Source organism: Nothoprocta perdicaria, unplaced genomic scaffold, assembly GCF_003342845.1.
Source record: "Nothoprocta perdicaria isolate Ctin4 unplaced genomic scaffold, notPer1 scaffold_106, whole genome shotgun sequence".
Lineage (NCBI taxonomy): Eukaryota > Metazoa > Chordata > Aves > Tinamiformes > Tinamidae > Nothoprocta > Nothoprocta perdicaria.
This window is the reverse complement of record NW_020454161.1, coordinates 1,272,679-1,290,443: the sequence shown is the minus strand read 5'-3', so window position 1 is coordinate 1,290,443 and position 17,765 is coordinate 1,272,679. Positions and strand designations below refer to the sequence as shown.

The following is a 17,765-nucleotide window of genomic DNA, read 5'->3' as shown; positions in this document are numbered from 1 at the left end:
GGCCCAGAAAGGGAGCTCCTTACGTGGCCTTTGCACTGAGCAAACCGAGGAAGTTAAGCGGGAATTACATCCCACAGCCCTCAAAAGCAGCAGGAAASGCTTGGTTCAGCTTCCAGAGGTCATCAGGAGATTTCCTTCAGCTGGATTTCCACCCCTGTCCCCGCTGCATTTCGGCCAGTGTGGCAACTGCAGATGACAGTAACAGAAGTTCTGCGATAGCAGAAAGTCATTACTTGGTTAATGTTAGAGCAGGGTTAGGGCAGAGCAGTCGGTTGTTACTTATCTTGTATAAYAGCACCTCTTGCTGCTAGTGACAGGCTTCTGCTATCTCTTTATTTTGGGACATTTGTGCTGATAAGTCTGCAAGCTTAATCATAGGCAGGAGATTGCTTATGTGAGCACAGGCCAAAGCATCATTGATGAGCGCAGAACTTGGTCTCTCTGAGAGTTTCTGAGTAGGATCCCTGAAGGAGTTGAGACCCTGGTCTGCTAAAGACCTGGTCGAGTGCTTGGTCTGCTAAAGTGTGTTCCATCTTTGGCTCTTTTAAACCCAGTAATTTAATAGTAGATCTATCTGTGTCCATRGACTTTTCCTGCATTTTTGGCAAATGCAATTGTGTATCCAGGTTTCTCAGCCAGCAGTTTTGCACAACAAGATTATGCTAAATGTTGAAAGCCAAAAGTACAATTTTAGATAATAATAAAGGTCATTTCTAAAGAGAGAGATCCATTAAGATGATGACAGACAATTACTAAGCAGGGAGACAGGCCTTGGCAAAACTGAAAATGCTTCTCCTCATTTGTTACAAGAGAAARCATTTTTGAGGAAAGTGTGGGGTTTTGTTTGTGTGGATTTTGTTTTTATTTATTTTTTACATACAGCAGAGGTGTTCTTGCTGTGCCACAGCTTATATAATATTCTGAGTCACATGGAAGAAAATGGAATAATAATAAAGACATAATCAAAATATCTAAATATTGTAATGTATCTGTCTTCAAAGCTATGCTGTTTACATATCCCATGCTCAGTAAAAGACTGGCTACTTCTGTGCTTTTGCAGTTAGACTTGGCAGTGACACTGCTCACAGAACTATGAGGAAACTGGGAAAATAAGGTGCCTACCATTTGTGTAATAAAGTTTTAGGAATAATTATTTTAATTATTACAGTGAATGAAGCTGTTCTGATAGTACCAGGACCTGGGAGCTGAAGATGAAACAGATTAGAGAAAACCCTCTCTTCGTTGTGTGTATAATTGTGTTGTCTTTTTGTCTTTTTCCCTCCCACYCTGCAGTCCTTAGATGACCTCTCAAATGTCCCTGCAGATGAGACAGTTCAGCTCCATGCATACATCTCGGATACTGGTAAGTGCATCTGCCACGATGGTTGCTTGCCTCTTTGCTGCCTTATTAATTATTTTTTTTTAAAGGCCCATCAAATCTGAATTATTTCCCYTTTTTTTTAATCTCATATAACATTTGAATTCATATTTCCCATTAAATCCTTGTAATTATAATCCTGATTGAACTGGTGCTACAGTTACGGACTATTTTTGTACCTCAATGTAATTTATTTTTTTCTCTGTATATTACTTGTAGTTGTTTTTCCAACTCTTAATTCTTGGAAGTTTACTTTTCTTGCTATAAAGTCTTCCCTTACCTTCTTGTGCTTCCTCACTGACTTTTCATTTTCATTTGAAGTAATTACTTCAGTCTTTAAAGTGGTGTAATGTAAATCTAAAAAATGTCAATTTTTTAATTTTTTTTGAAAAATTTTGACTAGTAATAAGTTATTTTGAACAAGTTTATTTGAATGAGAACATCCGATAAACTTACCTGATATGATTTGCAAATAGCCTGAATAAGGAGCATTCCACAGGGGTAACTAAATTTTGAACACGTCTTTAGATGCATGTTTTTAGTGCTCACTATGCAACAGACTTTTGAAAGGATGTGTCCCCATTGCAGACACCTGCAAGAATTATGAGCAAGAATTCAACTGCTGGACATTTTGTTAACTCTGCTATTTTAAGCCAGTTGTCTCTGTGTAACCAAGTCTCAGCCCTTTTGTGTCTAAATTTGCTATTCAGAGAATTAAAAAAAAAAAAAAAAAAAAAAGGACACTTAAAGTTAGGATTAATATAATGCTTATAGTCTGAATTACATTTAGAAGACTTTTTAATCTTTCTAATCAAAAAGATAAACTTAAGTGCATACAAGTAATGTTTAATTTGTTATTTTCATGGCAGCACATAGAATCGAACTGTCAGCTCGATTCTGACCGCCTGTGATACTCCAGCTGAATGAACAGTTACTTACAGGCTTGCACTGWGAGAGAGGATTAAACTGGGTACCTCCTCTTTGTCTTCAGCTCATGCTTAAATGCGAAATGCAAGTTCCTGCCTTGCAGATGCTGTTGACAGCCTTGCACCTGAGCGCAGGCCCCTTTTCTCCGCCTGCCTAACAGGCTGTAAGGGGCTGCTTCTGTGTGCTGGTGGGAAATGGAGCAGCCCTTCTGCGTCCCCTTCCAGGATTCACATGGCTTTGTTTTGCAAGAGAGGTGCTGGTTACCTGAGCAGCCTGTTAGGGGATGTGATGACTTTCTGCCTGTGCCGTGCGTGTCCCGGGCTGTGCTCCCAAGGGGACAGTTTGGCAGCAGCTCCGATCCAGCGGCATCCTGGCAGGATGCTCCGGATGCTGCTCCCAAGGAACCCGTGTTCGGCTCCCTTGTCAGCCTTTGGGCAGCATCCTGACCGCCTGCCCCTTTCTCTTGGGGTCCAGCATCCCTCATCCCTCACCTGGAGGGTGGAAGCCAAAGGAAAGGGTGACCGTGCCACCCTGCTCAGGTGCACGCTGCTGGTGAGTGGTGCCCACGTGGCCAGCAACTCCCAGCTGCCTATTCACTCCGTTACTTCGGAGAAGTCAGCTTTGGAAGCACAACGGAGGTTAGAGCTGATGATTTATTAAGAAAAGTGCATTTTATAGAACCTTGGTGCGGTGAGGAATTCACAGAACGTAATGAAAAGGGATTTTTATCTTTACCAAAATACTGTGTTGCTTAGTGTTGGTTCCTTGCATAAAGATGTGCAGTGTTGCCACTGTAAATGTCGTAGGCTATTCTGCAGCATAAATGGGAGTTTTTGAGAAATACATTGTATACTGGGGATGGGAGGAAAGTGCAAATGCAAATAATGTGCAATGGAGAAAAAGGTACTTGCATTTATTCAAGATAGTTATCTCAGTCTTTTGAGTCTATAAGTTGACTTTTCCCCATAAATGTGTGCATGCATCTCTCTCTCTTATGTATAAGTATATATGGTTTCTGTTCACTTACAGAAACAGTGGCAGGCCTATCTTTATGTTACTGTTGATAACAGGATACTGATATTACTAACAAAACTGAAGGCCTACCATGTTGAAATGATTTGAATTTTGTGGTTTGTACAGCAGTGAAACTTGTCTGACTTTTAGGCTGGCTAGTTATTATAGATTAAACTGAAATTTCCCTAGTAAGTTTCTGGAGGGTGTCACTCATAAAGTTCTTTGGTTAAAGGGATGACTTACTACTCCTCTTGCAYGTCCATTTTTGTCTCGAGTCTGTCATTTCAGGCATTTCTTCACTTCACGTTTGTGTCCTCTCGTCTTCCTTTCTCCTGTTTGTTCCCTTTTTGTTTTTAAACTACTAGTCTATGCTGACTATGACCCATATGCTGTGGCAGGCGTGTGTAATGACCACGGCAAGACGTATGCGCTGTACGCAATCACCGTCCACCGGCGCAGCCAGAACAGCGAAGAGACCTGGAAGACGTACAGGCGCTACAGCGACTTCCATGACTTCCACATGAGGATCACTGAGCAGGTGATTCATCAGTCAGAGGCTTTTTAGGGCTCCTCTGCAAGGTGCTTTCTCTGGGTGCTGGTAAGGCACAAGTGGCTTTCTCAAAGTGAACCGAGATGCAGTCATAATACTGCATCTATACAGATTATTGCATTTAATGCAAATAATTTTGCATTAAATTGGATTTGTTCCACCATTTATCTCACTTTTTGTTTGTCCCAAGCAGTTTAGAAAGGCATCTCTGTGCAATTAGTAACTGATGCTTATATAAATCCTTCAGTAGGAATAACTGAAACTTCAAAATGGTTTGTTTRTTTATTTTCCCTTAACTTAACCTGTTTTTAAAAATGCTCAGATGGAGGTCCTGCTGGTCTGGAACAGTGGCATAGTTCATTTGTGGTATTTGTCACAGGAATTAAGAAGTAAAAACTAAGCTTGGGAAATAGGCATTTAGGTTTTAAGTGAAATGCTAAGGATCGGTGCAGCCTTAGAAGGGRCAGCTGTTAGCAGCTCTGTGTACTGCTAGACAATCTGTCTTTTATTGCTCTCCTTGTATTCTCAGGCTCTTAACCCCCGTAAAATAAAAGAAGGAAAAATAGAGAGACTAGTAATTCACCAGCTGGTACAAAGTGGAACCTGCTGACATGAATAAGTGTCAGTAATGCATTGCTCTTAAAAGAAAAGAGCAAAATGCTTTTAAACCAAGTCTTTATAGATTGACCACATAAACCTTTTAACTAGTCAGAAGCACTGGATTATGGCCCTATACCCTGTTGTTAATAGAGAGGCTTAGAGAACAAATTCTGTGCAGGTAGGTTAGCCCTGTGAAGTCAAAATGGCACTAAAAGTGGAAATAGCATTATTAAAAGGAATCATTGTATAGAATGTTTTTTTTAACTATAAAGAAAAATTTGAAGAATCTCTGACTTATTGAAAGAATTGTGGGATCCCTGATCTTAAGAGTTAATATTATGCTAATATGGGGAACTCATTTAAAACTCATCTACCACTACCTGACTGGAAAAAGGGGGTAGCAGCAGCATTTCAAAATAAGAAAGCTTGAATTTATTTCACTGCTAAATCCAGTTTCCTTGAATTTAATTCAAGGGAAGGGAAGAAACCCAAAACGCATTCTAGAACGTCCAGATATTGGCATATAAAAGTTATGTTAGTACGTTTTAATATCTCAGAAATTCCAACACTTTGATTTTGGCAATAGAATAGACATTCATGCTGAGCTTTTATGTAAAGGAACTCTGAATAACTCTATTCTTTTTGAATATGTTTCCAAGATGTTTTCTAATTTGACTTCTTAAAAATAAAGGTTAGGATGTTTTTACTTAAATTTAACAGGAAGGGCAAGGATTATTGTTTACRTTTCATCAAGAAAATAGTATGTAGGCCAAAACGGAATTGAAGTTACCTGTGCATATTATCCGTAAGGCCTTCTTTCTTTAAAGTATTTTACAAGTTCACATTTATTTATCTATTACTTTTTTTTTTAGTTAGTRATCTAATAAGTAGAATTTGAAGTTGATATCTGTGTTTAAAATGGAATGTGTTCATTGCATGCATTGCTTCTAGTTAGATAGAAATATTCCAATAAAACTGAGATTCTCTCTTCCACTCTTTCCCTGCATGAAATACATCCAAGGGAAATGGCATTGATAGAGCTGGAAAGTTATCCTTTGCCTCCTCCTGCAGGCCATAAACTGTATACAAACTGTATGGACTTACAAAGTATAATGTCACTAAAATGGAATTAAGCACTCATTCAATGCAACTTAAATATATTTTTTTAGTCTYCTATAGGGAGTATAGCACCTTTTTCCAAGTTGGTTCTTTACATCCACCTACTGTCACTTTTATCTCCTGAAGATTCTTACTGGGAAGTCTAAATTTTGTACTTAAATATCGTTCTTGTTACTTAAAGTTTTATTCTTGTCACTTTTATTTCTGTGGACTGTAGCAAAGCCATTATGTCCTTCAAAGTGTTAGGGTCTCATCTTTCTCCTCTGCTTCCACTGGAGCAGCAGGGCCAGTCATGGTCATTATCTGAAGCAAAGGCACAGGTGGTGGCATCTGAAACATGGTGTGACGTTTCCATCACACCTGCATCACTCCATCCATCTGCTACAAGAACAAAAACTTTGTTCTAGAATGAGTCCTTCATCTGTAGCCTTGCTCAGGAGGGGAAGGAGAAGATGCTCTTAATGTATAGTCATATCCCTATTAACTTCTGCCTAAATATCAGTGATAAATCTTGGATCCAAATCTTTCTGAGCTGATGTGATGACATAGGAATAATTTGCACAGAACTGACCTAAAAGTAAATATGTATTTCAAAATAATGGTATATAATCACTGGAACTAAATAGCATAGCATGTCTATGTTTCTGAATTAGCTTTTTAGCTTGACAGTCTTCTGACTATTTCTGTGTGTTTGTTCTTGACTACTTACCTTTCACTTGGACTTCTCCAGGGTCTACATGTTATGGGATAGATGCAGAAATTATTTGTCAGGTGCTATTTGGCAAAGGAGATTAGGTGATTTTCATGGTTCCTCTCATTTCTGTGCTTACATGGTGGCATGAAACTATTTTAAAAGCAGAACAGAAAAATCTTCCCTTTTTTTCCATCCCTAGTTTGAAAATCTTGCAAATATACTGAAACTTCCTGGCAAAAAGACATTTAACAATATGGACAGAGAGTTYTTGGAAAAAAGGAAAAAAGATCTAAATGCATATTTGCAGGTAAGCTTTTATGTTCCAATGGAGATTTTCTATATTTTTCTTYTTTCCTTTATTTTTTTCCTAACTGCCTTAGTGGTTCTTATTTTATTCCMGAAAGGCTGTTGTAGGTGTGCCAGCTGAATCTAAATACCAGATTTAATTTGGGTAATGACAGTGAATAGGAGTAGCATAGGTGATAGGTAGTTCTGAAGTTATTACAGGAAGATGCAGGTGCTGAATTTTGAGATAATGATATCCAAGGATTCACACAATAGTTATTTATCCAAATGAATTTATAAGAGATATAGCCTACATACCATAGGAAGTTTAAGCTTGATATTAACTGAAAAGTTTGTCTCTTCCGTGTTGGTTTGGTTTCTTCTCAGCCATTGTTGTCTTGACTCCTCTGAGCTGGTGAGGTTCAGGCTGTGCTGACTTTTGAGCACAGTCTGCTGACTTTTATTACCCTCGTGTCTCTGGTTGCCTTCTCTTGTGCTGCAACACAGCAGTTGGCACAGCACCCAGGCTGAGCTGCGTGAAACCACTGCCTGACTTCCCCGTGCAGCTTGAGCCTCTGTCTGCCAAACCCTCATGAATTCTGTCGTTTCCTTTTGTAGTCATTTCCCAGGCGTTTAGCACTGAAGTGCACGGACCGACTTGGTGGACATGTAAATAGACCATCCAGATACTGTCCTGATAATTTTATTCAGAAATAATGAARCTGAATAAACTAAACTTTGAAATCTAGCTGCCTTTTATGGAATATGTTAACACTTATTTAACATTAAACATTTGTTGTGACATAAGTAGATAAATGCTTTTTTTATAGCAATATATGAGTATATTGTAGTTGTTGCTGAAGTTGTCTGCATCCTTTGAATATTGTAGTACTTTAATAACATTTTGAGAATGAATGAGAAGGTGTCCCAGTGTCTTTGTATAGATATATGAAGTCTAAGTGTGCTTGAGAAACTCTAGATAACGTACATGATACAGCCTTCTTCATTACTTATTAAAAAGTGACTTAAATCTTACTTTATTCAGCTGTTGTTAAATCCTGAAATGATGAAAGCTTCTCCGGCTTTAGCCCATTATGTTTATGATTTCCTGGAGAATAAAGCCTACAGCAAAGGGAAAGGAGATTTTGCCCGGAAGGTAAGAATGTATGCATCATCCATGAAATTAGAGTGGAGCTTTTAGTAGTGTCATGATTACGTGGAGTATAGTAGTTATGAAGTTATATAAAGCAGCTGTATGACACTTTACAAAACAACTTGCAAGCAAGTTGCTTTGCCGTTGCGTTTGGGAGTGACCAAATATCTCAGGAAATGAGAAAAAAATAGAAGCAAGAATGTTGCCATTTTTATAGCAGGTACATTTATTTGTGTGTCAAGGAAATAAAACTTTCAAATCAGACACTCTGTAATTCACTAAGCCTTTTTGAAAAGCATGTACATTGCAAATTACTTTCTGTCAAAAACATTTGTGATTATTTTTTGTAGTCTCATTCCTTCCAATTTCTTTTCAATTCCTTACTCTATATTTGCTGCTATTACCATGCTCTCTGCTTTTCAGCCCAACAAATGAAAGGCATTTCCCTTCAAAAGCTGCTGTTATTTAGCCATTGTAAATATTTAGAGGCATTGTCAAATACAGAAATCTGAGGTGCATCCTTTCTGTTATACACCAGAACATTCTTAAAACAAGTAATTATTTCTGGAGTTGAGTGGTCTCATGTGGGCGGCTTCTTTGCAAATCTTGTAGATCTTTACAATTATTCCTAACTTCTAGTGATTTTTATGTGGTAACCAACTGCAACTATACAGTTGCTTCAAATTCTTCTAGCTGTGTTTCTTATACATTGAACACTAAAACAGAATAAAAAAAAAGGTTTATCAGAGTTTATGTAATAACTTGTAATAACTATATAAGACTTGCTTTCCAACTTCTTTTTTCCCCCCAACTTCCATTATATTAGAATATATCCCTCTGGACTGAATTTAAACTATATACTGGGAAAAAAAACACCTTATGGAAATCCTTTTGGTTTGTTTGCTTGTTTTCTGCGTGGTAGTTGCCACGATAGTGAAACATAGTTCTGTGCTGTGTAAAATAAGTATTTTTCAAAGGATAGAAGTTGAAAGCAAGAGGAGAAGCTCATCTAGAAGAAGTAGGCTTGGAGAGGAGAAAGTCTGTTAAACAGACCAGAAAAGGAGAAAGAATTCAAACTTATAAAAGCCAAGGAACTGAAAATGGAAAGAATCAGGAAAAAAGATCTGTTGAAAGAAAGGTACAGTAGGGATTTAAGGAAAGAGAAATACAAGTGAAAATGAAGCTGAACTTTTCTCTGCATTCTGTGATGAACTTAAGCAATTAAGTGTTGTTCTTTGTATTATTATCCATCAGAATAGCGTGATACTTCTCAGTGTGTTAATGTACTAGTGTCCTCATAGGTTATACAATTCTGGTTAAACATCTTCCCCTTCAGATGGACACATTTGTAAACCCACTGCGTAATTCTATGAGAAATGTGTCAAATGCAGTCAAGTCTCTCCCTGACAGCCTGGCAGAGGGAATGACTAAAATGTCAGACAACATGGGTAAAATGTCAGAAAGATTGGGACAAGACATAAAGCAATCATTTTTCAAGGTAAGAAAATATTCACTGCATACTAGTGAATTGCTAGGAGGCTGCTTCTCACCACATTTAAACCTGTTATGTGCTATAAGAAAGGGTCAAGACTCTACTAGTGAAGTGAAGTCCATAGGTAGCAAAGCAATCTGTTTTAAGCAGTTATCAAACTACACATGTGGAGTTCTCTTTGCTATTAAGTAACATATTAAAATTGGAACCTGAATCTTGAAACTCAAGAGTTAGGAGATAACATCTTCTCTGCTTATTCCATGCTGAATTCTCTTTTTAAACACAATTTTCTTTCTGCGTCTCCTGCCATCTACTGCTGTTATATTTTCTCATCTGATAAAATCTTAAAATATTAAAATATAACCCATTAAAAAAATGAAAAGTGATAGCAATGCATGCTGGCCAGCAGTTCTGTGAAAGTAGTAGCCTTCATAACACCTCCCTTCTTACTGGCATTTCCTTTATCCTCTTCCTTCTGTATGCAACTACAGGCATAAACTCCTCTGGTCAGGAATTGCTGCATGTCTTATAGACAAAACAGCTTATCTGGTAGATGTAGAACAGTAACAGAGACGAGTTAATTCTTAAAAGATACTGGAGAAGGATGAATGTGGGCCTGTCTTTGGAAAACATAGTTATTTCTGGGAGGAAATGACTGGGTCTGGACTTTCTCATTGCTAGTATTTTCTCTGTTGACTAAGAAAGTATCWACAGTTATCCTCACTGACAGGTGCACAGCTGGGCAGGAGTTAAGCTCAAAAAGAAATATCAGTCCCACATGGATTATTGATATTTTTCAATTGAAATACTAAGCACTTCAGAAAATGAAAGCTAAAACTATCCATTTTTCTTTTGGTATAGTTTTTTATTTTTTTGGCTCAAATACTCATGTGGATTGTCCTAAGGCTGTTTGTAACTGAATGCTGTAAGAGAACTAGATTTCTTGGGAGATGAAACAAGTACTGTGTATATATCTCCTGTAACCTTTGACTCTTGTCTGTCTTTTGTCCAAATGTTTAGTTTGGGTTTTCATAGTGCAATTGGTTTTGAGAAGTCATCCATTTTACTGGCATTCTCTAGTATTTTTTCTCTTATAAATGTTATTTTTTTCATTATAGGTGCCTCCTCTGATCCAGAAAACCTATTCAGATCCCGAACATTGCCGTGTTGCAGCCCCAATAGATGACAATGTGAGTCCAGCTCATGTTCTTTTAAAAATAGCCCCTCCACAATCAAATTAGTGGATTGCTTATTCTGGATTAAGTTCTTTATGTATTGTTTTTTGTTCATATAATGGCCACTTCAGAAATTAAATAATATTTGTAGGAAATCAGCAAGGTTTCTCTGAAATTTAGCATCTGTTTTTGGCACTAAAACGGCCTGCATGATAATGCTGTGCATGTTCCACTGCTTCTGTGGGATTTCCCCCCACACCTTCTTCATGCTGGTGTCAGTTCAAAGATAGTGTGGGGCAAGAATGTCAGCAGCACTTTAGGGAATCTTATTTTTGAGGTAACTTTGTAGGGAACATTTATGTAACGGCTCAATAATAGTTTGATGTGTTTTTATAGGGGAAAAAAAATCAAATTTGTGATATGTTTCTAAATAATAAGCTTCATTGTATGGATGCCTAAAATGCATAAATGAATAGTATTAGAAACCTGGAAGTGAAATTTTAAGCTCTTGGTGTTCTCATAAGCTATGCTATTTTGCTATTGATTTGACTGAAACATTGATCAAATATGTGAACAGAACTGGAAAAAAAGAATCCTTTTATCTTTAACTAGGGCAGAAAGGCCATAAGATTACCAGTGATTATATGCAGTTTGCTATGGTCATAAATCTGCACCTGTTCTGCACTTCAGTGTTGTTTTGGTCACTTCAAAGCATTCCAGTTTGTCTTCCTGTGCATAACTGCTATGACAGCCTGGTAAATGTCTTTTTGTTTGACTAATGTAGAACATGAGTTCTGCCATGGAGTTTTTTTGTGTGTTGCGTAGCACAAATGCGTATCTTCGTAATTCTGAAACTTTTTGTTTTTCCACAATAAAACAAAGTAATACAGGTAAAATATGTGAACAGCTTTTTCATAAATAGATAAAATATAAAATGCGAATGTTACATTTGAGATAAACTTTCATCTCATGTGCATTCCAACTGTAAAAAGTGTGACTTGTTTTTTTATGTATAATCATGCATGTACCATAACTTGAATAAGAAGATACTGTTGATTCTGCGAGAAAAAGTTAATAGTATCTAGCATGAAAGTCTGATACTGTTGTACTAAAACAGAGTAAACTCTTCCTCATATTTTTATATTTTTAAAATATGAATATTGACAGTTACCTATAAGTGTATATTATTGATCTTTAATTTTTTCACATCATTACATATTTTAGGATTTCTATTAAATCTTTTGTAAGCCAAGAATCCATACAATACTTTTGTTAGATTATTATAGATTATTAGATTTAATAAAATGTTTCTCTAATTTACATTCACAAAAGCACAAATTTCTATATAAACTTCTAGATTTCTATATAAAAAGTGTTTCATAGAACCATCTAAAAGTTGACATCCTGCTGCTGAATTTAGCAGCTTTGCTTCCCTAAGGAAAGGTGCCAAAGAAAAACTGCTTCACAAGTTTTCACGTTATGCTCTTGGGAGCAGTATTACCTAAGGAGCAAGTTGGACAAGCTCTCTCTTTGTGAAGCATTTACTTGTGTTAACTTTTCCTCAGCTTTGGTGAGGCAACTTAATGCGTTTTTTTCAGTATCACTTCGAAATTCGATGGATTTAGGCCTAGTTTATCTGCTCGGAATCATGTTTTATGGAAGATTTCATACTATTGTAAACACCTAAAGCAAAATGTTTCTTACTGCATACCCTGTTCTGCATATACTGAAGTATTCAAACTGCAAAGTAGCTACTAAATGCGTACTAGAAACTGAACTACAAGTTTATGGATTATGGTTTTGTTCACTTGATCAGGTGGATGACAATATTCCGCTGAGAGTAATGCTACTCCTTATGGATGAAGTTTTCGATTTAAAGGAAAGAAATCAGTGGTTAAGAAGAAATATTAAAAATCTGCTTCAGCAACTTATTAGAGCAACATATGGTGACACAATTAATAGGTACGTTTTTTTCTTATCAAATAATTTTTAGTATTATTAAATTAGGCTGTTGTAGATGTCTATGCTTCCCACTTACAGAGGATCCATAATTGAAATAGAAATGTGSAAAATAGTCATAATCAATAAAAAATACTGCTGAAACACTAATTCCAGTAGTACTTGTATGGTAGAGGACTTTCAAGAGACCTTTCATGTGTTTACAAGAGTTCCTGTTTCTGTGAAAATGTGATTAAAGCTTTTTACTGTGCTGTGATTGCCCTGTAGGGTTTTTTTCCCCTRTATTTTACATCATCTTTTAGGTAGTTAAAATTGTTTTTACTTTCTTCACTATTTCTGGTTACATCTCTGGTGCCAAGAGAGACACTAGAGATATCAAACTGCTGGTGCTATATTTATGTTTAATTTCTMTGCTGTGTTTTCATTCTCAAACTTCAGAAGATGGAAGGAGGAAAGGGAAAACACTGTTAGGATGATCATTCTGGCCCTTAACTGTTATAACTCTCCGTAAATCAACACACRTCCATTTTCACACATTTGCAATGCYAATTGCATGTAGTACTAAATAAGTACTAAGTAAGTCTTGAGTAGGAATTCCTAATCTCTGGTTTTTCTCTTCTAATCATTTCTTTCTGAAGTGAAAAGTAAGAAAAATGTTCCAGAAATGTGAGTGATGCTAGATTCTCAGTTTGGTTTGCTACAGTGAAACAAAGTCTATTGCCTTCTGTGAGATGGACCACAGCTTCTCAACACTTCCTTCAAAAAGTTCCCCATTGTAGCATTAWCTTTTCCTCTTCACCAGGATACTTGGCAGTCCTTGTGGTACCAGTTGTGATGTGGCCATGTAGCAACAGCAGCACTGGTTCTTGTAGGTGCAGCCYTTCCCAGAGGCCAGGTGACAAGTGGCAAGCAGTTATCTGCTGCTTCTAAAAACTTGCCACCCTGTTCAGYGACTTTCTGAACATTTCTTGCTGTGTTCAGACTGTAGGAATGCTAGCTGAATATGTGTACATGCTGAGGCCTTCTCATGGTAGTACCTTGAGTGCAGGACTGTTTTTCTTCTAGATCTGGTGCTATTTCTGCTGTCCTCAGCTGCTTCTGGTTCAGTTGCTGTAGCTGCTGTAGCAATCTGGCCTTGTTCTAGCAGATCCTTAAAGTTTAATGCCATTGAACAGCAAAGTCTCTTCTCCTATTCCTTGAAAACAGGATTGCATTAGGAAAAAGGTCCTGGGGTTATGGTGATAATGCAGATGCTTTTAGTTTTGTTTTTGTTTTCCCATAAACCTATTTCTTTTGGATATTGAGCCATGTGTATTTTTTGATGAACGTAGATTAAGGTTCATGGTCAGTCTATATCTGTGTTTAAGACTGTGAGGTAATTACTTACATAACTACAATAATTTAACTTTTTAGTTAAGTTCTGTGCTACCCAGCACAGAAGCAAAACTTTTGCCCATTGAATGTGTGGAGAAGAGTTCTACAAGCAAAGAAAACTCACAATGCTGGTGTGAGATACAGCTCTTGTTTTGCAGCCAGCTTAGTACTATTACATTTACTCAAGTAGCAAAGGTAAGAAGACTTAAAAGAGACCACTGAGCTTATTTTTTTTTTCTTGGGACCCAATCTTATTGTTTGCCTTCCTCGTCTGCAGTTTTATAGAATTTGTTTAAAAAGCTGGAGAAAAGCTGAAAAACTCCCCCTCCCTTTTTTTTAATAACAATAAAATGGGAGTCATTTCTGACCTGTTGACCTGTTTTGATTTTCAGAAAAATAGTTGATCATGTGGACTGGATGACATCTCCAGAGCAAGTAGCAGATGCAGTGAAGCGCTTCAGGTATGGTTTTTCTGATAGATCACGAACATGGTTTGCTCATCAGTTGGTGTCTAACGGCTGTTTTTATGCAAGGACTTTATTGTTACTGAGCAGAACTCAGTGAGGACCAGACCATATTTTTTAAGTTTCTTTAATGAAGAAAAATAAGCACTTGGAGTTTTCTCATCTTCCTAAAAGTTTGTTGTTGTGACGTGGTTTTTTTTGTTTTGTTTTGTTTTTTTAGCCAGTCCTGAAATGTTGCAATACTCTTGTGCTGAGTTTCATCATATTAGTGGATTAAGTGACTTGTTTGCCAAAAGCTGTGTGCATTCCTTATGCTAGAAGGCAAACCATCATTATTCCTATAAAATCTAGCTCTAAATTAAAACATAACTGCCTGCATGAGCAAATGTATCAACTGAACTCTGAGTTTGCAAGTGGTGAAGACCCTGTGATTAGGGGAATCTACTGGTTATGTCATTCTCTTTCCTAAAAGTTTTAACGCCTTGTATAGTATTTGTWGAGCAAGAACATTTAATTATTTGTTTAAAGGGGGTGCTAAGTAAGGTGTGAAATGGGATAATCTAGTAGCTCAAGGGTCATACTTCAGTGGACATTCAGTCATTCTTTAATGAAACTTTGAGCAAAAAATGTGTGCATCTTGCTCGGAAAAAGAATGTCACTTGCTAAAGCGAAATAGCTTTTCATCTGTTTCAGACCAAGGTATGTGTTTTGTCTGTGTGCTATACTGAAACTACTTAATTCAGTTTAGATTGTTGATAGCTAAATATAATTCTCATCAATATGGCTAGCTAATGGAGTAATGAATACACCTAAGCCAATAGTCTCTCAATGGCAACAGAGACAGGTTAAAAATGCATAGTTTTTGTAACAAATATGTAGTGTTTGTATGTTTTTGGAAGCAGATTGGTTTGTGAAATTTCCTTAAAATTTTCAAAATTCCATTTTATTCTTGTGCTTAAAATGTCAAGAAAAGTAGAGTACAGTAACCACAAATAGACTGTTTTACTCTTTGCTTGCAATTTTATTTTCCCTTTCTTTCTCCTCTAATATTTGAAAGGTGTATTACGTTGTGTGCAGGTTACTTTCTAATATTATTCTTTGAAATATCTTTGAGGGATTAAAGAGAGCCTTTCGAGAATTCTTCATAAAATTTTAATGTATTTTGACAGATTTGCTTTTATTACAGAGATGCTTTTTGGCCCAATGGCATTTTAGCAGACACTGTTCCACGGAGAGACAAAGCAATCAGGATGCGAACAAGAGTAGCAGGGAAAACCAAGTTACTGGAGATAATGCCAGGTAAATGGCTTTGGAGTTGAAGCCAAATAACCCTTACCATATATTGTGGCTGGAACTAACATCAATATTCTTGTTGAATGTTGAAATATCGATAGGAAATGTTGACTTATGAACTACATTTAAATTAGTAAGTTTTTAATTGTTAAAGTACTGAAGATTTTTCATGTATATCATTTTTCATGATAGTGCAACTCTAATATTCTTAGAAGCAGCTCTGTATTTAGTTTCACTTGAGGATGTAAGTTTTATATATGAAACACCTGTATTCTAGCATGGGATGATTTCACTGTAAAATTTCACGTATACAGCACAAAAGTGAAGAAACTTGCAGAGATTCTTCCTACTGTAAGAGAATTTTTGCTTTAATTGTGCTATTGTGTGTAGTAATTGCTTTAAGTGTAYAATCGAGGCAGTATAACCTCAAGTTCTAAGTTGCAAAATTAAAAAGAAAAAAACTCTGAGCAAATTACTCAAAAGATTTAAAATTCAATTTAAGTTTATTGTCAAGCCAGAGGTAGAAGTTTAACTTTTTTGTGCAATTATCATTTTTGTAGATGAACTGAAACACATCATAGGTGCCGAGACAACACGGAAAGGCATTCTTCGGGTCTTTGAAATGTTCCAGCACAGTCAACTCAATAAGAGAATGGTTTATGTGTTTCTGGAGAGGTTCCTAGAAACCCTATTTCCGCAAAACAAGTTTCATGAGCTCTTCAACAAACTGCATTCACGGTCAAAGCAGATGCAGAGGTATAAGCAGAGACTACATTCTACTCAAGCGCCTTCCTTGCAGAAAAGGTGACACTCCAAACCTATTAAGCTGGTGTATGTTTGTCCAGGACTGATTACTTGGGCAGATGCTCTGGGGCTTCAAACTCACATGCTGTTATTTCTGCACCAGTCTCTTAGTGTCACATATTAGATTATTAATGCATCTGTAAGACCTGTGGATCTTCTCATCTTCACCTGTAATTCAACCACTACCACAAGGGTTTGTGTGTCTTAAATGATTTGGTGCATCTACATGCAAGATTGAGAAGAATACTGGTCCATTATATAAGAATGCTGATTCCTTCTGCTCCTGAGTCGATGTTTTGCCAGCGATGAGAAGTGCCAGACCGTGGTTTGAGAAAAGCACAACTGCAGTGATATAATGGAGGGAAAGGGTGTTTTGGCACTGGGAGATGTGTGCAATGTGTGAGAATAGGGTGGGATTGTTCTACATTGTGACTGTTGAGGCTCTCTATTAGCATTCCTGTAAAGGCTGAACTGATAGGAAAACCAGTCTCTGGAACAGCTGATTCAGGAGGGAAGGGCGGTATAGGATACCCCACAACAAAAGTACATGATTAAAGAAAGGTTGAGATAATGTGGCTTTTCTATCGCATTAACTTCACCTTTTGTGTTTTGAAAAATAGCATTAGATCTTTTGGGGATTATAGTAGTGAAGAGCAGAAATGCAGTAAAAAGGAAACCTTTATTTTGATTATTTTGTAGCTTTAAGGGCCATATTCTGCTCTTATAGCACCTGATAATACATTTTGCATGTAACTGCAGTGGAGAAGGGGCATCATAGTCACGTTCAGTTTGATTATTGCAGAAGGAAGGGGGAACCTCTTTCAAAAGACAGACATCATGCTAGAAGATGAGGAAATTGCACTAAGAAACAGTCTGTACACAACTCCCCCCTAAAATCTGAAAATCTTTTGGGTGTAGAAGACTGTCTTGCTTAATTTAAATATTCCTTACCTTTTAGTGTCTAAGCCTCGTATGGAAAACTTTGGAATTAGTTGGTTCCTCACAGATACAAGATTTCATTAGTCATATGCAAACATTTGGAAATTTCTGAACGCATCTCAGTGTATATATGAAAATAAAAAGGAGATAAAACTACAATATTTTTTTAATAATCTTTTTTTATTTTTTGCATAGTGTAAAATTTTAATAAAATCTTGACATTGAAGCCCCACATTAATCTGTTTAGTTTCATCACAGAATTTGTGTGCAATTAAGAATAATTATGTGAAACTAAATAATCTTGTTTTGCCACAGTACATCTCAGTTTGTATTTTCTTTTTTCAACTCCCCTCTTGTTTCTGAGCACCACTATCCAGGAGAACAGAACGTAATCTTAGAGAGTCCTTTTTTTTTTTTCTTTTTTTTCTCTGAATGCTAAACATTATGTAGAATTTAACTGTTGATCAAGGATCCTTATAGTAACTTTTGTCTAAATGGGAACAAAAATGATCCTTTTATGTGRTGGAGAAACATAGGCCTATTAC

The 17,765-nt window shown here is 36.8% G+C and overlaps 1 protein-coding gene across 5 annotated transcripts in view; it reads left to right on the top strand.

Moving 5' to 3' along the window:
* The window catches only part of SNX13 (sorting nexin 13), a 63,070-nt gene extending 45,796 nt beyond the window's left edge, over positions 1-17,274 (top strand). For 2 of the 5 annotated variants that reach the window (XM_026044853.1, XM_026044838.1), the window contains 10 exons: positions 1,294-1,363; positions 3,685-3,857; positions 6,482-6,589; positions 7,613-7,723; positions 9,057-9,218; positions 10,331-10,402; positions 12,204-12,349; positions 14,113-14,181; positions 15,371-15,483; positions 16,038-17,274. In XM_026044853.1, the coding sequence (XP_025900638.1) occupies positions 1,294-1,363; positions 3,685-3,857; positions 6,482-6,589; positions 7,613-7,723; positions 9,057-9,218; positions 10,331-10,402; positions 12,204-12,349; positions 14,113-14,181; positions 15,371-15,483; positions 16,038-16,285 (1,272 nt within the window). In that variant the 3' untranslated portion in view covers positions 16,286-17,274. Of the gene's footprint in view, positions 1-1,293; positions 1,364-3,684; positions 3,858-6,481; positions 6,590-7,612; positions 7,724-9,056; positions 9,219-10,330; positions 10,403-12,203; positions 12,350-14,112; positions 14,182-15,353; positions 15,484-16,037 lie in introns of those variants that run through there. The other 3 variants (XM_026044860.1, XM_026044830.1, XM_026044844.1) reach the window with 3 other exon arrangements.
* The last annotated feature ends 491 nt before the right edge of the window (positions 17,275-17,765 follow it).